The sequence below is a fragment of the Rattus rattus genome, chromosome 6 (genome assembly GCF_011064425.1).
Source record: "Rattus rattus isolate New Zealand chromosome 6, Rrattus_CSIRO_v1, whole genome shotgun sequence".
Taxonomy (NCBI): domain Eukaryota; kingdom Metazoa; phylum Chordata; class Mammalia; order Rodentia; family Muridae; genus Rattus; species Rattus rattus.
Genome location: NC_046159.1, coordinates 150,489,048 through 150,511,005, shown reverse-complemented (window position 1 = coordinate 150,511,005; position 21,958 = coordinate 150,489,048). Strand labels below are relative to the sequence as shown.

Sequence of the window (21,958 nt, the reverse complement as noted above, 5' to 3'; positions counted from 1 at the left end):
CTGTTGGTGATGGTTTCTTTCATAAATATATATTGTGTGTGTGTGTGTGTGTGTGTGTGTGTGTGTGTGTGTGTATGTGTGTAATTATAATGGAAGTGACAGAAAGTGGTAGAATTATACTGGTTCAACCTATGAATGTATATGTAATATCCACTTGTTTTTTATAATAATGTAGCTGTTATAATTCATTTTCTTTCTTTCTTTAACAGTACTTTCATAAATAACAGCTTATTTAATAATATTGCTCACATAGTGGAACCGTAATGGCATTTTCTACAGAACTCAAATTCTATACAAACTGCATAGAACTTATATACAAGTTCAAATGAAAACTGGTAGGCACGACCCCAGCTCTACCTGTGTGGTTGGTAAAAATGCAGAGGGATGGCTGATGGCAAAGCTTGGCTTGGTCTTGACGATAATCATAGCCGAAGTTGACAAGTCTAAGGTAAAAAGGAAAAGAAATGATTGAACGCACTTAAAACACGGACTCCTCTCATACAGGCCACAAGCACTACAGCACACCCACAGACGGAGAGAAATGCTTCCTGCACATCTCAGCAGACGGTGTTTGTTAAATGAAGTAAAACGGTGACTCAAAATGTAAGTGGTGCTTAAAGGTGTGGGTCTGGCAACAGAAAATTATATTACACAAGTTCTTGTAATTTATGGTTTATAGTAATATTACCTAAAATATACAATACTATGTTTGAAAATAGGTACAATTAAGTATACATATGTGTTTAAGTAGAGCTAGTGAAATACTGAACACTTTAAAACTGCCATTACTGATTTTGTGAGAATTTCTTTTCTTCTGGCCTTTGATATCCTATGTTTCGTCTTGTTTTTTTCTTTTTTTTTAATGCTGTAAATTTTTATTCACTAAATACTCTATAAAAAGAAAAGTCTTGCCTTTTGCGTAAAGAGGAAAATAGAAAAAAATGAAACAAGAGACTGGGCTGAGTTACAAGTGGGTTGACCTGTGACCTCTCGTTGGCAATAAGAAAGCATTTCGATGTTTGATCTGATGAGTTTGTGCTGAGTCGTAAACCCTCTCTGTTTAATCACAAGGAGTCAAGAGCTTCCACACATCAAAATAAATGCAGGGGCCCTGCAGGAGAACGTGGCTAAGAAATCAACACAGTTGACTTTATACGTCTAATCCTGTATCCATGCTTAATAAATCAGTTTATGTTCTGCAAAGAATAGGAATATTAAAAATAGATCCACAAGTGGCTAGGCATGGCTCATAAATTAAGAGCACTGGCTACTTCTCTGGAGGACCCAAGTTTGATAATCAGAACATACATAGCAAGTCACAACTGCTGGTAACTCCAGTTCCAGAGGATCTGACACTCTCTTCTGGTCTTTGCAAACACTGTACACACGTGGTACAGAGATGTATGCAGGCTAAACACAGATAAACTATAAATGTCTAGGACATGTAACATTCTATGGATAACTTACTTAAATCTCAAGCCACTTAATGATATGTCCAAGGGCATTTCAAACTGTCAAAAAAAAAAAAAAGAAGAAGAAGGTGAGATGACCATTAGAAATGACATCACCGCAGGTGTTACAGACTTTCCCCGGAGAAAAGGACATCGACGGGCTGTGCAGTGACAAATGCTCATCACCTCCAGAGGCTACGCCCACTGGGCACTGGGAACATCTTGGAGTTCGCAGACACATTCAGTGTATGCTCCCCTGCAAGGCTCACTCTGCTTTTGACTTGAATATCACCAATAGATTGTATACAGTAGTAGGATGATTGACAACTGCAGCCTTTCACAGGCCATAGGTAGTCATGGAAGGGAGGAAGCCTGGGATGTCTTTTGGAGTGGGTGAGCTAAAAATGGGGCAGGATGTGATAAGAAAGTCTCATAACAGTGTGAAACCAATATGTGCTTGATACCATATTGGTCCTTAGGAAGGAAGGAAATGCTGTCCATCCCAGATAAAGACCTAAGGGACATGGTCCCACAGTTCCAAGGGTGACGCTGGGTACCTAACTATCCACCCTAACTGGCTTGCTTCCTCAAACCCATTCTTTTCACGATTGCTTTTGAGTCAAACCACTTGCGACCACTTAGAGCGATCTACTCTGGATCACACCCATTACCCTCATCTAAGGCCCTGTTAGGGTGGTTACTTTAAAAACGCACTCTCCTGCGCCTGCAACCCTCTTTGCCTGCATCAACTCTGCATTTGTTAGAGAGCTGAGGCCTTGGGACAGCACAAGCCAAGTTATTCGATCCCACACGTGACTGGTGTGATACTAAAATGCCCAAACGTTTGCTAATGGCATCAACTCTGGTAAAACTTCCTAGGACTGGTGATTCTGTATACTCACCATTATGGTAAAGCTTTCATCTGCCCAGAACTGGACACATTTCAAGATACTCCTTGACTCCTAGAAAAGACATGCTTGGCATATTATCCCCGAAATAGAAAAGCTGAGGAGAGGACATAGTCGAGAAACAATAATTATCGTTATCTGTAATAAACATTCGCTGACTGCCCACATTAAAAACACTGTGGTTGTTAAAAAGCTACAGCGGGTCTCAGTGGGTAAGAGCACTGACTGCTCTTCCCGAGGACCTGGGCAAACACCGTCTGTATCTACAGTCCCGGGATCCTACCCCAGCTTCTACCCTCCGCAAGCACTGTACATGCACGGTGCACAGATGTACTTCCAGGTGAAGCACCCGTATGAATAAAATAAAACTAATTATCAATGCCACAGTGTTGTCGAATCTGTATCGTTTCCATAGGAATAGGTAGCCCTGGGCTAGTTTTTACCTGCAGTTCAATGTAGTGGATTCTCTGCTCTGACACATCCCACTGAGCCCAAACAAAGTCTTCAGCTATTCTTTCTCTTGGGAGATGGCTAGAATTTCTAATCACCTAGGGACAGAATGATTTCATAAGTATTTTTAAAATGACATCTCAAATCATTATTTTTACGTGTCCTATCCCTATGATACATGGAAATACCCCTAATTTATTATTCGGACCTCCCCATATCCAAAATATACACAGTTTTCCATAAAATCTCTAAGGTATCATTGCCTCTGTCCTAATGGCCTAAACTCTATCCCTCTTCTTAGCCCAACAGGCAGCATCCACAAGAGCATCTGTATTGACAGAGCGCGTGTAAGTTCCTGCTGTAATCGCCCCCTTCAGCCAGGTCTTTATAGAAAAGCCTTCACCTCCAAAGGCAAAGGCTGACGCTGTGGAAGGACTCAGGCCTGACATAGAGAGCTCTGTAATGGCCCAGCTGAGCCATACACCAGGTTTGGTCTTGGTTTCCACAAGAGGGATGGCACTGTACATCCATCAGCCATACTTGACACTCGCCCTTCAAGGTCTGACTCGGATTTTGCCTCTTGGACAAAGCCCCACCTCTGAATCCCCATACAAAAGCCAAGTTCCTCAGCACTAAGCCTATGGGGCTCTTGTGAGCTTCTCTACTTACATCTCAGTCAGAACCTGAACCTTCCCAGTGAGCATGGAACCCCTGCCAACCAACTCATGCCCTGAGTGGGTCTAGAAATTAACATTACCTAGGGACGAGTCCTTCTAGAAGTGAAGGAAGAAGAAATAAAAGTATATTAAATATACGTTTTAAATGTAAAATGTCTGTTTAAACTCAGAGGACAATAGAGATTTAAAATCGAAGGACAGGAAGCTGGGCTATAGCTCAGCTAGCATTCGCCTCACATGCAGGAAGCCCTCATCTGCCACTCCCCGCAAGCCAGGAGTCGGGGCACATGGCTGTGTTACCAGCACATAGGGGGATCAGAAGTTTAGGGTCATTCCTGGCTATGCAATGAACTCAAGGGAAAACTGAAACCCAGAGAGGTTAGACTAGGCTGCGAAGTTAGCTCAGCAAAACCTTGAATCCTAACGTCTGGCACATCGCTAGTGATTGTTTCACACATCAGCAGATTTCTCAATAACTTGACAGAAGGAGCTAAGAGTTTACTTTCCAATTGAATGAGAGATGGCTCGGTTGGTAAATTATTGTCTTGTAAGCAGCATAAGGACCTAAGGTTGATCATCAAAACACACATTAAAAAAAAAATCCAGGCACAGTGGCTTACACTTGTAATTGTAGGACTGGGGAAACAGAAACAGATGCTCCCTGAGACTAGCTGACTATACACTATAGCCTAATTAGCAAGCCCCAGGCTAATGAGAGACCCTGTCTCAAAAATATAAGGTAGATGTTACTTGAAAAATTATACCCAAGTACACACCTCATTCGCACGCACGCACGCACGCACGCACACACGCATACACATACACACATACACACACACCAGCATATATACACATACACGCATATACAAACATGCACGCACACACACAAGATACACACATAAATACATACACACACACAAGGAGTTTACTTTTCCATACTGGGCATGCTGGTTCACAGTGTGTAATGCTGGCACTCAGGAGGCTAAAGCAGGAGGTGACAAGTTCCAGGCCAGACTAAAATGCAAAACAAGACACGGACTAAAAAAAAGAGAGAAAAGAAGAATTTTGCTTGATAAGAGCAATGGGTATGTCTTAGTGGCAGAGCGTATACTCTTAGTATACGTAGGCTCAGTATGTGACAGAGTGTGCACTGAGCGTAAAATATCCCAGGCCCAAGTCATTCTCCTCAAAATGTATACCGAGCAGACATTAAACCATAAAATGAAAACTCATGACCCTGAGCTGGAGCAGGAAAGGAGTTCCAAGATGGTACAGATTCACCCCTGAACCCTCTCTGACCTAACAGGAACGTCCCCAGTCGAGCTGAAGCACGAAGCACCAGGACCCACACAGGTCTAGTTCTTGCTCTCCTGGGTCCATGACCATCAGGCCTTGGGGAGCAATGTTAAAGATCCCAGAGTGCCTGCACGTATCCCCTGAATCCATCCTGAGTTCATGCGTATGAATTCTGGGTTTAGGGGGACAACAGACTTGGGAATCTTGTCAGTCAAAGCCATAAGGCAGCCAGGAGAGCATCAGATTGTTCATGACCATGATAAACTATCCATTGTGTTCCTCTGGGGTGACCTCGACTGTGTGGGTCTTGGTCGTTGTTTTCTCCATTGGAAGATGGAGCTGCAGTATTACCTGTTATTTGAGGGAGTTGGATGAACATGAGGGATCACACACCCTTGTAGAAGCTGTTACTTCTCGAATGTGGGCAGAGTGGTGCCCAGGAAGGGCACCAGGGGATGGAGAAACAGTAGAGATTCCATGTTGAGTAGTAAGAGCTTGTCTGGGCAGCTGGCAGGACACACACACACACACACACACACACACACATACACACACACACACACACACACACACACACACACACACACACACACACACACACACACACACACACACACACACACACACATACACACACACACACACACACACACACACACACACACACACACACACACACACAAACACACACACACATACACACACACACACACACACACACACACACACACACACACACACACACATGCACACACACACACACACACATACACACATCTGGCTTCCAAATTCTCTTCCCACCCACTCTTCAGCCTCTGCTCATTGTCATCAACATACATGCTTCCTGCTCTCCAAGTTCTTGTTGCTGCAATTGGGCTCTAAACACTAGCACTCCCTGGGGTCACCAGCAGCCACAGCCCCACCCACACAGCCTGCTCATTTCCAGCCAGCTCTGCTGCTTTCAACTGTAACTACATGATTAGTAAAAGTCGCTTCCCATTCCGGTTTTGTCCATAGCTTTAAAGTCTTCAGAGAAACATCAATATTCTTGAAGAAAAATTATTTTGAAGGCTAACGGGTGAAGGTGCCTGCCACCAAGCCTGACAACCTGAGTTTGATCTCTGGGGTAATTCTCCATATTGCATGCCATGAGTGCATGCACACATACACGCACACACAGGCACACACACATGCACACACACATGCACACATGCACACAACACACACACCACAAACCATAACAATAAATAAGTGTTAAATTTAAAGGTCATCTCATAGACTAAACTTTGAATAAAACCCATTTTTATACTTATACTATATTCAGAACTCATGAAAAAATTGTCAAGAAAAAGGGAACCAAGTAGAAAAACCGGCAAAGATATAATGGATACATTTTCCAAAAGGCAAATCTAAATAGCCAGGAAACAGAGAAGGTGCCCAAACTCAATAAGCAGTAAAAGAAATACAAAGGTAACAGTAAGCTATCGGTTTACCATGCAGAACATTAAAGGTAAATTTATGTCATACTCTAATTTTCTATTTATAAAACTAGGTTTTCGGAAAGTAACTAGCAAACCCTCCTGAAACTTATTAAATGCATATTCCCACCAACCTAGCTATCCAATTCTGAGGATTTAAGTCAAAGAAATGAAAGTGCCCACATGTAAAGGATGGGAACAAAAGATACGTCCGAGAGGATTTGCACTGCAAAACCAAAGGGCTAGCAAGTGAGGTGATGTCCACACACAATGGAATGGCTGAAACATCAGACACCGAGCCAGGAACTGCCGTGACCTTCCTCAGCAAATGAATCGAAGCCATTCTAGCTGGTGTCTCCATAGTTACACACACAGGTTGATAATAAATCAAGCCAGGGTTGTCAACAGTGAAGACAGACGTGGAGTCAACCTAACTGGGGAAAGTTGGGGACAAATGAAAGCACACGTGCAAATGAAAGATGAGCGGGGACCATAAATGCCAGGTCCTATGTGCTGCATGTGCATATACATAAAAGTTAGAGAAAAACAATCAGCCCTTGCCCTGGTGTCTAACCTATGGCCTCTTGATGCCGTGAGTAAATGATCAACCACTAAGACAGAGATCACGATTCTATTTGGTATAAACAACTGATCCCCCCAAGCCCCACATGTGTATCTAACATTAGACAGGTTTGAACCAGCAAGCGAGACTGTGGAGAAAGTCCCCGAGACTACTGCACTTGGCACTGGGTGTGAGGTAGCAAGGAAGGCTGCTACTTCCTCCGTGTATGTTTGTTTTGGTTCACATGTCTTAACAGGGAGGTTATTTAGTATTCAAAAAACATCGAAGAAAATGTGTTGTGTCAATAGAGTTCATCTGTCTGTAGAGGCCAGAGGCATAACTCCTTCTAGAAGCAAGAAGCATTTCAAAACTTTACCACTCTGTTTCCATCTTCTCTGGTGATCTGGATATGAAACCGTTCAATATCTTTAAAAAATAAACCAAGAGAGAGAGAGAGAGAGAGAGAGAGAGAGAGAGAGAGAGAGACTTAAATATTCAGGGAAAGCATTAGTCCTATCTTTCTAATAACTGTGGATACATTTTTATATAATAACTGCTTAGAAAATACCCCACGGCAACACAGGACTCTTGCAAGACACTGTAAAACCAACATCGTCGCCCCCCTCTGACAGCCTCAAGGTCCACATTTACTTTTCTCTGTACTGTTATAATCTATGGATCGTCTGGCCATTCTTCCCTCCACAAGTGTATCAGCGTCTTAGATAAGACCACAAGAGCCTCGTTACCAGGGTTGACCTCGAATGCATATATATTCATCATAAGTATATAATTAATGGGTTATATAATTAATTATTATATTAATATATGATATATCAATGCATATATTTATATATTAATGCATATATATCATTAATAGAGGTAGAAACTATACACATACACACACGGCATTTTAGGAACAACACAACATGAATAAAATCTATAACACTTTAATCCAATTTGTATTAACTAACCGTAGGATGATGTCATCACACAGGTGTAGGCAGGTACAAGATAGAACGAGGCCTGTCATTGGATGAGAAGGAAGGATGGGCGGGAGAAAGGTTTTAGAGAGGAGACTGGAGTGAGGAGAAGAAGGAGTAGAGAGAACATGGAGGCTGACGCTAAGATTCCTCTCTGCACACTTATGTTGTTATGAATGTTCTTAAGGGATGGATGTGTGCAGGGCTTTGTGTGTCTAGGTGGGCAATTATATCTTATCAATTGGATCAGAGGTTATTGTGTTGTGAGTTCTTTCATGTGACGATTTAAGTTCAAGAGAGTGTGCAGTGGCTGGAGACACTGGGCCGCCATGGAGTTGGGATGTATATTCTGGCATGGTGAAGCCTGCCTTAGGAACTAGATGGGTAGAGAGATTGTTGCCAGGCTCAGAGAGGAGCCATCAGCAGAGTGATATGGGATGGAGCAGAGCAGGTGAGACGCTTTGCTGAGGAGAAGATATCTACCAGATATGTTGGGGCACTGTGGTGCCGGATCTAGTGTGGAGTAAAGGACAGCATTATTTTATAATTTTATGCAACAACTAACAACTTAGGTTTAGTCACACTTATATTCTGCTGGTTCTATTTACAAGACACAAATATAATCTGCCCGTTCAAACATAATCAATCCACAGTTTCCTCTTATAATGTGAAAGACTGCTTGTTGGTAAGTATTCGTGGATTTTGTCTGTAGCCCTTCCCAAATCCCAACACCTTGAAAGGCCACAACCTCTCGTGTCACTTATACTTAAATTTGGTCATGGTGCTGTGGGCCTTGAGATCTTCCCTGGGATTCCTCTAGAGCCCATGCCTTCCCTTTCTTTTCTCCATCCAAGCCTCTCACGCTTAGATCAAAGTCATCCACTCTGATAGACATCTTATAGGAAACAGACAGACCATTATAACTGTTCTACAAGTTGACAAGTTGGGCATCTATGTGCACATGAACTATTCCTTTCCCAAGACAAGGAAACTGAGTAGAGGTTGAGGAAGGAGTTGATGTGACATCAAGGGGCCCCAGTGATGGTGAAGATACCCAGCACATTCAGTCAGGCGTCACACTTCACTGGGCGGCTACACATGCTCCCCCATATATTACCTAAAGATACACTTACATTTCTCTTCTGAAATCAGTAACAGGTGGTTCTGTGCAAGAAGGTGACTTTCAGCTTGTGGGTAGAGGAACTGTAGAGAGGGAATTAGAAAGATCATAAGCAACTATTGGCTTGTACCAGAACTTCAGTAGTTGACCATGGTCACTGCCGCGCCTCACGCAAGGAACTGAGAACCACAGACTATGTAAGGGGCTTCACTGCACACCTGTCAAAGTTCAAACACATAGAGGAAAGAACCTTCTAGGACCTCAGTTGTCTAGGGGGAGGTTGGTACCAGGAACAACTTTTATCATCCTTCCTTTGAGCACAAGACAAAGAGGGAGCTGCCTCCAGAGAGGGTACTTCCTGTTTGGAGTGCTTGATTATGAAGACAATCAGGAACAATGCAAGCAACGTGGATACGACATGTTCCACTGCACGCAGAAAAAGAAAAGTGTGGCCAGTATATTTATTATGAAACTAAACCCAGTATATAATTAAAAACCAAGTAAGTACACTCCCAGCTGCAATTTCCAGACTCCCACATCCGAGAGACAAAGAACAAAGGGGCCAGGGACTTTCCAGGCAAGAGCAGGGAGCCATGATGTGGCAAGTGACTAAAGAGTGACAAGGTTCAGAGTTACGCTAGCGGCCACTGGGAAGAGAGGGGTTGGCACAGCACACCCTTTGTGTGCTCCCACTGTGTGTGTCTACCCACAGGACACGTCTGACTCCACCGGCCGTGGCTGAAGGAAAGCAGCATGAGGTGATTCCAACAGCTCAACGCTTTCATCATCAAAAAAGGACGGATGGTCGGCCGGCCTTCTCATTTCATGGCGTGAAAAGCCGTTTACTAGAAAGAGTTACCAGTGGGTGTTGTTCCCCGGTAAGAGCTTTATTATAAAAGGACATAGCCACATGTGGCCCAATTTCCACAAACACTGACCTCTCCATTACCATTGTATAACTATTATTGTATAACTACTATTTGCATAATAGATCAGTAGAATTACTGATGGCTGTGTGACATTCTTTTTACCAATGGCCTTAAAAATGACATACTAGATAGAGATACGGAATTTGGCTACAGAAACAATACAGAGTCAACTATTAGTGACTTGTGAGAGTGTGGGCTAATGAGATGCCCTGCATGCTGGGCTGAGGAATGGGCTGAGGTGAAGATGTCAGTGCTTTGCCATAAGGAGATAACCCTTAAGAAGATGGCAGGTCTGGGTGGGATGCATCATTGTCTCCTCCCTTAAGAGTTAATCCAGTTGGACAGGCGCATGACCTAGCTAAGGGAGTGCCTTTAGGAAGGCAGGCTCACTTTAAGCCATGCTAAGAGATGGGTAGCATAAGCATCCCTTTGAAATAGCGCACTTTGTGCTCCCAGAATTCCTGCCCCTGGCACAGTCTTGTACAGAGCCACAGACTTTCAGGTCTGTCATATCCCTTTTCTTCTCTCTTCTAGGCACGCTTACCCTAACACGGTGGGCTCTCTAACACACTGAACATCACACCCCATCACGTGACTGACTGCTGTTAGACGGCTGGCTTCCGTGATGACAACTCAAGCAGTGTGGCTTCCCTCACCACCCTTCTCTCTGGATAATCCATTCTCCTCTGGATAATCAAGATTTACAGCTTAACTGCCCTGGTATGATTTTCTTTTAAACTCTAATAACATTTGCCTAGAACTTAAAAAAGAAGACAAGCTGGGGAAGTTCCATGTTTGCAGAAGTAGCTTGCCTTCTCAGGAATGCAGGTACCCGGGCGCTGTGACTGCCAATCTCTAAGCCTCTGCCCCATCTCTGCATGGTAAGCACCAAGATAGTGATTTTACAAAACTCATACAGGTGGTGGTTGTCGTGCTAGTGTTTGAGGTAGTCCTAGAGCAAGGCCTGAACACTAAAACATAGCCTTCACGTACAGCTCTCCAGCATTCAAGATGGCTCTCTTGCATTGTAAACCAATTAAAAGTGAGAATCTACACAATCACTATGCATCTAGGGGAACAGCGTCACAAACACAGCAAAACTGTGAGAACTGGCATCTGCCATTGGCGCATGTGGTATAGATGTATAGAAGGAGCCATATCTAGATGTAGCTCAGGCCAACGGGGACTCGCAAAGGATGACAAGGAGGGACCAATCACCAGTGTCCCACTACAGTTCCTCAGACAGTGGTGACTGACTCCCTGTGTAGACATGAACACATGAAAGATAAAGACAGAACACAGTGCAGACCGGATTTGGTGGATGGTGAAGAGGCACGTCTCTGCCAGGGAGAGCGACAGAGCAGAAGGCCAATACATGCCATGAGTGGAAGCTTGATGTCCCATCTCTAGAGGTGAGGGTGTAAGAACAGGAGGCCAGGCTAGCCTGGTCTATGTAGCCAGCTCCAGGCCAGCCAGGGCTACATACTGAAATGCTATCTCAGAAAAAGAGCAAACAAGCAAAGCACTCCTTCCCTGGGCCTAATTCCCTTACTTGTCCTTTAATAATAATGTCATGATCATTTACCCTGCCTGAGTGGGGATGCTGAGGGAACCCAAAACCAAGTCAGAAAAGGGAAGTGTGCTCTGTCTCATAGCCATCCCTGTACTGACAACAGTCGGTTCCCAAGGGAAGAGAAGGCGCTCACGAGCCCCAGGGGGAGCCTATCTGCAAGCAACTGGAGTGGTAGTGAAGAGCTGGGGACAGGAGGAAGGTGAGAGGGGGAAGAGAGGGGAGGGGAAGGGGAGGAAGAGAGGGGAGGGGAGGATAAGAGAGAGGAGAGAGGAAGCCAAGCCCTCCCTTAATACAGAAAAGAGGCAGCCCCATTGGCTGTAAGCTGGGGCTAAGTCAGATACTACAGGTGAGACTAGTTGACTCCAGGTCGACCAGAAGCTAGGAACGTGAAATGAGGTTCAGGGAAATTATGCTCTAGCATATCTGTGGACAACCAATCCTGACTACCTGCGTTAACTATCAAAGGCCTTGGATGTTGAACACTAGACTTGATCACAGGCCACTAACCTCCGTTCACACTCTTGCCAGAAAAGGGACACATAATCTTCTCTTGTGTGCATTTCTGTTGAACGACGCCTCGTATCACACATCTTATTGATTTATTAGCATGGAGCTTGTGGCCCACAGCACTAGAACTCATGCCCAAACAGCTTATCTAAGTAATACACACACACACACACACACACACACACACACACACACACACACACACACACACACACACTTCCTCTGTAAAATACATCACAGCCTTTGTGCTCTTAGGAACACTTGATGATACTTCCCAATGATGCCAGGAAGTCATCAAAAACATCACAAGGAAAAGAACAAAAATGAAGCACCCATGGCTCTAGGCAGCGAACACCACTTGTCTACAGTGGAAACACAAGGCAGAACATCGCCTGGTTTACCCTTCCTTGAGGATGTGCAAACAGATGACTCACCCGCCCAGCAAATGCCGAGCAAAGAGCCACAAGTGTAGATTTTGAATTGCAAATACATCCCCATAAGGGCAAGAATGCACGAGTGTGGGATCTTCAGATAAAAACGGACAGGCCCTTGGGGTTGGGGATTTGGCTCAGTGGTAGAGCGCTTGCCTAGCAAGCACAAGGCCCTGGGTTGGTCCCCAGCTCAAAAAAAAAAAAAAAAAAAAAAAAAAAAAAAAAAAACGGACAGGCCTGCCTGCATCATCCTTGCACACCTCTACAGCAGTGCAGTGTTGCTGAGGTCAGGAATCCACTGCCCTTAATCAGAGATCGTTTATCAACCTGGTGAATATGTGGAATAAACCATTTTAAAGCTTACCACCAAGTTATTTTGACACTCGGTGTGTTCTCACGTGACAACATTGCTTTACTGTCAGATGTAGGAGAGCCAGGGCGGCCAGGCCAGAATTCCTATCTTCATGTTAACAGGGGAAGCCTCAGGTCTGGCTGCTGCCAGTCTTCTCCTCAGGAATACTGCTTAGCAGATTAAATGTGATGATGCCTGTGAACATGCCGTGTAAACAGACACCTTTCTGCCTCGGTGCCACACCTCCTCGGGATTAACGAGACAAGACAGACAGCAGGCTTGCTTACCTGTACCCAAACGCAGCTATCCACGGCTTTCAGAACCGTCACGTTGTTGACAGGGTGGATTTCAACCAGCAAAGTTAGGCACTTCGATCCTACAGAGAAAAGGAAGATTTCAGTCATAAAGATTGGAACAGCACGCGTTCTCTTTTCTCAAGTGACCATCAGGAAGAGTGCCCGAGGTATCAGCTTATGCCAACAGTGCGTTAAGAGAACAATCCTAGGGGTTGGGGATTTAGCTCAGTGGTAGAGCACTTGCCTAGGAAGTGCAAGGCCCTGGGTTCGGTCCCCAGCTCCGAAAAAAAAGAACCAAAAAAAAAAAAAAAGAGAGAACAATCCTACCATCACCACCATGTCTCTTGAGGTGACATTACACTGCAATTCTATCCCCTGGTTCCTTTCAGGGTTATGGGTTGGGCCCAGGGACTCTACAGGAGCAATCAGCCTAGCAAAGGCCCGCCTTCCACATCCATATACAAGGGAAGGTGCATTTGGACCAAAGAATGCCCACGTTCAAAGGGAAGCCTTTGAGTGCCCTAGGAAGGGCAGTGGGCACTGGGAAAGGAAGCACCACAGTTAAATGCAGACGGTTTCTGAAACAGTATACTATTGCCCGTAACGCAGGAGAGCGCCGGACAAGCTGACCCCCCAATGGGTGTCCTTTCCCCTAGACAGCATCATTTGCAAACCGGGACAGCTGGATGTGGAAAGTGTGTGTTTCCTTTTATAGAAGCTATTTCTTAATTTTTTTTCTAAGATTTACTTTGACATTCCTCGAATTCAAGATTGGGGGCCATAGGCTGTAAGTGAGTGGTTGATGGATTGGTAGGGCATGTGGGAGGCCCTAGTTTTCATTACCAAAAAGTGGGGGGACATCAAACCAGATAAAGAAACCACAATGACACAGAAGTCAATGTAGCCGGAGTGTAAGCGTAAGCGTTTTTTAGCACGGCTTTGTAGACCAGATCATCATTGTTCTGCTCATTGTTGTCTCTCCGATTCTGCTGCAGCACGGTGGCAGTCGTGTGTGTGTGTGTGTGTGTGTGTGTGTGTGTGTGTGTGTGTACAAAGAATTTCTGATGTATGTATATCATGGCTGACGGTGCCTGTCAGTAGTTCATAATCTCAGTTTCCCCCAGGGACAATGGAGCAGTGCTCTCAACAGCTGGCTTAGGTCCTCGGTGTCATCACTGAGCAAATGTCATAAAAGTAATTAGGGGTAAGGCCAGGGCCAGGGGCTGGAAGGGGTTTACCACAGATGTCCGAATTTAGGAATTTAGGTCAAAGGTTCCCCTCTCCCGAGAGCATGCTCGAGCTCTAAGACTACTATACAGTGCCGTTCTCTCTCAAGCACTGTATTTTGGATGTCAATGTACAATCTGAGGATCATACAGCAGACTGGAATCAATTCCAGTTTTCAGTCCTTGAAAAAGTAACGTGACGTCTGGTCCAGGAAACAGGTACCTAGTGTGAGCCAGCTTCCAGGATGTGGTCTAACAGACTATGAGTCCTGGGTTAGTTCTGCTAAAAAAAAAAAAAAAAAAAAAAAAAAAAAAAAATGTCTTTAAGGATCACCTGCGGGTAAACTCCTGACCCAAGCAGCGATCAGATGGGAGGTTGTCTGGATTCCCTGCACTCCGGCATCCTGGGCTCCCGTGACTTGTCCAGCTGCGAGCTGTCCTGGAGCTTTTCCCAGGGGGGTTGGGAGGTTGGCGAGGCCCTGGTCCTCAAACAGCCTAGAGGAGGAGCAAGCTGAGCTGGCAGCTCACCCCTGTGACCAAGGGCCGAAACTCAGGCCTGAAGGGCCGCTGGCTACTCAAGGGCTCAGCTAGCATCCTACCCCACTCCTCTCCTCCATCCAGACCGCCAGAGGCAAGGCTGGAGAGCCAGGTACTCCTCAATAGCCTCGTCCCTGCAGGCCAGAGAGCACAGCTGCTTCTGCTGCGGCCCTGGAGGGCCGGGCTGGGTGTGAGACCTGCAGCCACAGCCCTTCCTGTAGCCTAAGCTCTGACCTCCCCGGCTCCGGAAGCCCTGCAGAGACTCTGTCTACCTGGATGTTGGGTTACAAACTGGAGATGAGGAGGCAGACCCTCTCTGTAGACCCTGCAGACCCTCCTTGTAGACCCTGTGGGCCACATCTGACTCCCTTGTCTGTAAGGTAGAGAGAGTTATGCTTTTCCTTCTACTTTTCTCTGAGAGGTCTTACGTAGTCCAGGTGTCTTAGTTAGGGTTTTACTGCTGCGAACAGACACCGTGACCAAGGCAACTCTTATAAGGCCAACATTTAATTGTGCCTGGCTTACAGGTTCAGTGGTTCAGTCCATTACCATCAAGGCTGGAGCATGGAGCATCTAGGCAGGTACAGTGCAGGCAGAGCTGAGAAATCTACATCTTCATTTGAAGGGGGCTGGGGAAGACTACTGACTTCCAGGCAGCTAGGGGGAGGGTCTTAAGCCCATGCCCACAGTGACACACCTACTCCAACAAGGCCACGCCTCCTAATAGTGCCACTCCCTGGGCCAAGCATGTACAAACCGTCACAGCAGGATTCGATAACCATAGTTGATGATGGGCTCAAAATGTTTAATCCCTCTGCCTATACCTCAGAAATGCCAAGGTTAAAGAGGTCTTGTTTTGGGGTTTTTTTGGGGGGGGGGAGGGTGGTTTGATTCTGCCCTGGAATCTGGAGTGAGTCTCCTGCCTCAGCTTCTTGGGTGCTGGCCTACTCACCCAATGTTCTGAGAATTGGGGGGGAGGGGGTCTGTGTGACTTTTTTTTTCTTTTTAACATTAGTATTTTTTAATTTATTTTGTTTGGGGATTTTTTTTTAATTTTAAACAAGAAGTTTATTTAAGTAACAAGACACTTGAGTTGAAGGGAAAATGACCTAGGAGCATTTTATTCAAAAGTGATTTATCCCTTCTTAAAGACAGATTGCCTTACATGTAAGAGCTATGTACCAAAAAAGTTAAAAAGTTATCCTCGGCTTTACAATGATAAATGAGCACTCTCCAATTGAACAAGGCATGCAAGGATTGTGTTGCTGGGTTCTTTTGTGAAAACAATGAGAACAAATAACTTTCTGGAATGAGATAAGAGCTGAATGACCTACTAACGGAGAAGGGGGATATTTTCCCAGAACTGGTACGTTCCCCCGACTGTCTCCATCTGACGTACCAAAACAGAACACTGGGTGTTTAGTTTAAAAAAGAAAAAAGAGCAGTGTGCATGTGCACATACGTGTGTGTGCACACTCCTGTGCATTATGAACAATAAAGACATAGGGTCAGGGAAATGGAAGAAAAGAGAAAGCTATACTGTGGTTGTCAGGATGCAGTGGGACCAAATTGCGACTTCTAGCTGAGAATGTATTCTTGGTCTGTAACAAAGTTCTGGAGGAGAGCAGCGGCTCCCTTTTCAGTGGACACCTCCTGTCTGCTGCTGGACACAGCAATCTACCTTCATCCCCCGTTTCCGACCTGCAGGTGCTTCACTACCTGGCTGCCTATCATCCCTGTGTCGGACCTGCCTCATTGCAAACCCTGCCGTTCACAACAGATTTCCGTGAGTCCACTAAGTGCTGTCTGCCTCTTAGTCTTGACCTGCGCCACAGAACCATCCTGCCCGACCACCTTCAACCGATTATGACTGTTTCTCTCAGCCTTGTGTCCTCTCTGAGTCCTTCCTTGAGCCGGAAGTTTCCTCAACTTCCTCTTCACAAAAGACGCCCCAGGTCCACACAGAAGGAGCACACAGGCAGACACCAGGGGCAGCAGAAGAAGGACGCATGTGGGAATTGTTTTTTTGTTTGTTTTGTTTTGTTCTGTTCTGTTTTGTTTTGTTTTTTTCCTTTGTGGCAGTTTCAAGGCTCACCTTGCCCAGATCTCAACCTGTTTATTGATGGTGGTGGTGGTGTGGTGGTGGAGGTGGTGGTGGTGGTGGTGGTGGTGGTGGAGGAGGAGTTGTGATGGTTGGTTGTTAGAGTCCTGTTGTGTACTCATTTCTATCTATGGCGGATCAATAAAATTATTAGTAGAAACTAAGAAAACAATCCTTGAGGGATATGGGGAAATGAGTCAGTGGGGAAAGTACTTGCTATGCAAGCATAAGAACTGAGCTCAGATTCAACATAAAACAGTCAGGCACCGCAGTGTTTACTTGGAACTCCAGAGTGTAGGCAAGCAGATCCAGCTAGCTCCTGGGCCAGCCAGTCTGGCCAAATCCATGAGCTCTGGGTTCCATGAGAGCGCCTGTCTCACACAGAACCAAACAGAGACCTACAGAGGAAGGCGCGAGATGTTAAACTGTCCTCCACATGGGTTGACACGCCACACTCGTGTACACATATTCTTACATGTACACACTCCTGCTGAATACACAAATCACTTGAAAAAGCACGACAGCCGTGAGCTATTATGTTGAATCACAAGCATAAGCTAGAGAATGAAAAGTCAAATATTTGATGAGTACCACAGTTTATGATGGGGAAAAAGAAAAAGAAAGGAAAAAAAAAGCTGACAGGACAACACATCGATTCTCAAGTCTGCATTCCTGTTGACTGGACAGAAGCAACGATGAGTGATCTAGTTTCATTCTGTTGCTGTGACAAACACCATGACCAAACATGACTTAAGGGAGGAAAGGTGGCTCTCTGTTTGGCCTACACACCTAAGTCACACTCCTCCGTGTGTCATTAAGGGAAGTCAGAGCAGGAACTCAAGCAAGACCTTGAAACAGAAACCACTGATGAAGGCTGATTGCTGACTTCTCATAGCTCATGATTAGCTAGATTCTCATATAGCCCAGATCCACATGCCTAGGGAATGGTGCCGCCCATGGTGGAATGGGCATTCCTGCACTGATTAACAGTCAAGGATTCCCCCACAGACACATTCGCAGCCCAACCTGATTTGGACAATCCCTTAACTGAGAATCTTTCTCAGTTAACTCTCCACTATGTCGCACTGACAGTGAAGAACTGTGGAAATCTGCTTGTTGCCTAAATCATGGCTCCAGCAAAAAGAGGAACATTGATAGTCAAGAGGAAAAATGGGATAAAAATATTGTGAAAATTGAAAACAAGAAGGAAATGCGATTTTCCCTACTAATACCCATTTTAAATGTATAAGACTAAATTACTCCGGGGGAGTGCAAACTGACAGCCAACTACCTCTTATAATAATTCAGACATTCTAACTACGTGAAAAACCCACAGATTGTGGAAAGCCAGAGAAACTATAGAAAGAAAAATAAGGAATCACCCTACATCTGGCTTTTACAGCATGAATCCAACTATGTCCAACTACCATTTAAATTCTTTTACTCTCAATAGCAGAAATCATCTTCCTCCACTAATCACAGGCCAGGCATGTGAGCAATACAAACTACCTTAATGGTGGAGCCACTACCAACAGGAACACCTCTCATTAACATGAGAGACAATTCCATGGAATAGCTACTTATCTGTCCCTAATGCATGAAGGCTCTGGGGAGTCTCTATGACAGTGGGGTTCCAATAGGAGTGGCCACTCCAGTTACTGTCCAAGAAGGATCTACAGCATCTGGTTCGAATTCAGCCCTATAAGGGAAGATGCAGAATACAGCCTGGACCTCTTCCTACAGAAGGTCATTTTCTAAACAAACATCAACTTTACAATGGCCCAGGAAAGAGGTTGCTGGCAAAAGCTGACTGTTAAGTACATGGATCAGAGAACCATTTACTTGAATTATGTTATAGGTTGTCTCTTTTGCAGTGGGGAAAGAAGTCTCATTTTAAACAACAAAGTGTAAAGTAACACTTTGCAGGAGACTACTTTTTTTTTTTAATAAAACAACTTACATGGTAGATAAAAGAAATCTTTCCAAAGTATCTGTTTAAAGGACAAAACATCATGACATATGCTATAGTCCTTTCTGGCTGTATCATTTCTAAAATCTCTTTTTCCAGGTAGTGTTTTAAGACTGGGTTTCGTATTGTTTTATGTAGTCAAGGATGACTATGAACTCCTGACCCTCTTCCATCTATCTACCCCTTAAGTTCTAGCATAACAAGGGCTACACCACCAAGACCACCTGCACTTCTGAAACTTTAACTGGATGAAACCTTCCCACGGTGCTTACTGGTGATTCCCAGAGGCACTTCTCCAACCCCAGCCCCCTCTCTCCTGAGCTCTGACTCAGGTTCAAATCCCTGCCTTACATCTCTGGATGTCTAATTCCCATCTCAAACTGAGCATGCACAAAACCAAATGCTTCCCCTAACTCCTGTTAACACACACACACACACACACACACACACAAACACACACTGTACTCACACACATACATACAAACACACACACTCACACACACATATACTCACACATATACTCACACACATACATACAAACACACACATACACACTCACACACACATGGAAACACTCTCACATACACACACTCACATACACATACACTCACCCATACTCACACACACATGCAAACACTCACAATACACACAAACACACACACAAATACTTACACACATACATATACATGCAGGCACTTACATACTCACATACATATAAATACACACATGTGAAAGCCCTCGTACATATACTCATATGCAAACACACACACACACACACAAACACACATAGTACTCACACACATTCACACATAAAAACACAGACACAGACATAAAAACTCACACAGACACACACACACACTCATATACCCATCCACTCACAAACACACAAACACACACACACAGTACTCACACACATCCACACATAAAAACTCACATACACACACACACACACACACAGTACTCACACACATCCACACATAAAAACTCACACACACACACACACACACACACACACACACACACAGAGTCACTTTTGACTTGTTCTTTTTCTCATATGCTTATCAAATCCAGAAGCTACTCTTGACAAATCTGCTTTCTAAGCATGTGCAGATTCATCCTTAACCTGCAAGATTCCCTTTTCAGCAGAGTAAAGGCCAGGTCCTTACGATGCTCTCTTGCTACCGAGATGATCGTCTTCTACCTCATCTTCCTTTTCCTCTGACTTCTAATTCTTCCTCTCCACCTCAGCCCACCATCCTCACCAGTCTCTTAGCCCAGGTTGGGAGCCCTTGAGCTGGCAGTGACTCAGTTGGAAATGTGACCTAATAACACTCAACTCTTTAAAACAGATGCTGCTTCTGATGAAACTCAAACTAAGACCAGAAGTTAACCTCAGGGGACAGGTCCACTCCAGCAGGGAGAAGTTTGCCTGAGGGAGTGGGGAGATGGCCGAAGGCCAGAAGCACAGCAAACAGGGAACTAGCACATTAGTAGCCCCCTTGTATCTTAGCCCCTTTCCCTCAGAATCATCTCTTTTCAGACTGGAAGTGGGAAACAATTTTCCTTCAGTTCCCTGATTCCCACTAACCGTGGTCTGTCCTAGTGAGCATGATTCCCTTCAGTACACACAGCCTGTAATGTAGAAAACAGATTCTTCCAACCTTCCTGAGCCAGAAGCAAGACGTTGGTAGAGAAGCTGAGGGGGAACATTCTGGAGCTCTGCCTGGTCGTTACTCGGTGGTAGAGATAAAAGGTGAGTGGGGATACTTGGTGAGTAGCTTGATGACTGATAGTGTTCAGGCTAACGTTTTTAAAAGGTACAAGCAAGTAATCTCACCCAAGTCCACGACTGAGCAAGCGTATCTAAGTAGAATTTAACTTAATTTAAAGTAACACTGAAAATGATCTGGAACTGTACTTTATAACACATATACAATTGACTATAAGCGGTGAGGCATAAATGATAAATATCAAGTAAAAATTACAGTTGCTTTGACTTTAACCAGCATAAAAGAATTTTTCTCAGACTAGCGATAACAAGGAACAAGAAGCAGCAGACTACACACAGCCCAAATCCAAGGCGTGTGGATTGGCCTCACCAGCTGCGCAGTTACAGGGTAACCTTGCCTTCCCAGGACAAACACGGACGTCAGATCAGCCCCGCATCCTCTTATGTTTGAACCCCTGTTGGGGGTCAGCATACTAATATTCTACATCACATTCCTCATAATCCAGTCCAGTTCCATCCCTGGAGGTGACCACTGAACCAAATGCTAAAAGCATTAGAAAAACTAAGGAGATAGGCAGCCAGCGGGGGACAGCGAGCGGGTGACCGCAGCTCTCAGTCTATCACGGCAAGGGGGAAATAAGTGTGAATAGGCAATGAGACTTCAGGCAAAACAGCTAGCCCACCAGTATCTCACACAAGCTCCTTCTTCCCAGGCTCTGCTCCAAGTCTCCTGCCTCTGCAAGATGTGGGGAGGTGTTCGTCCTCAGAAGACCGAGACAGCCTCGTGACACTCAAGTGGAAAGTATGTACAAAGGGTTTTCCCACCACACGCAACCACAGGACACATCCAAGTAGGAACTATGCTAACAAAAGAAGGAATCTAAGTGCCAAGTAAACTGAGCTGAGGGAAAGTACCTGGGAGCACAGCTGTAAGGGGCCAGAATGACCCTCTGGACCAGAGTTGCCTCCGGCCCACAGATGACTATCGTCGCCAGTCTTAAAGACTAGTCGAGCTGACTTTTATAAGTCCTCAACGCCTTGCCAAATGGGATCCAGTGGAATCAGCTGCCCTTTACAGCAACAAAAATCTAAAGCAGCAGCTTGTCCTTCTGTGTCTATCACAGGTCAAGACCCTGTACCCATTGCTAGTCCTTATAGCTCTGTTCAGCCTGGGGATGGCCAAGTAGGCTAAGCCGGCAGGCCAGTGACCCCCAGCTATGGCCTACGTCCTCCTCCATAGCACTAAGCTTACAAGTGTGCAGCATCATTCCTGGATGTTTTTACGCTGGTTTTAGGTTAAACTCAGGTTCTCAGGCTCGCACAACAAACACTTCCTGGGTTGAGCTATGCCCCGAGGCTGGCAGTTCATTTTTCTTATACGGAATC

The 21,958-nt window shown here is 45.0% G+C and overlaps 1 protein-coding gene across 1 annotated transcript in view; it reads right to left on the bottom strand.

Moving 5' to 3' along the window:
• The window catches only part of Gsap (gamma-secretase activating protein), a 93,934-nt gene that overhangs the window by 52,589 nt on the left and 19,387 nt on the right, over positions 1-21,958 (bottom strand). Inside the window, 7 exon segments of the mRNA XM_032907071.1 lie at positions 358-443; positions 1,468-1,511; positions 2,354-2,413; positions 2,803-2,907; positions 7,199-7,248; positions 8,936-9,005; positions 13,002-13,090. Coding sequence (XP_032762962.1) covers positions 358-443; positions 1,468-1,511; positions 2,354-2,413; positions 2,803-2,907; positions 7,199-7,248; positions 8,936-9,005; positions 13,002-13,090 — 504 coding nt within the window.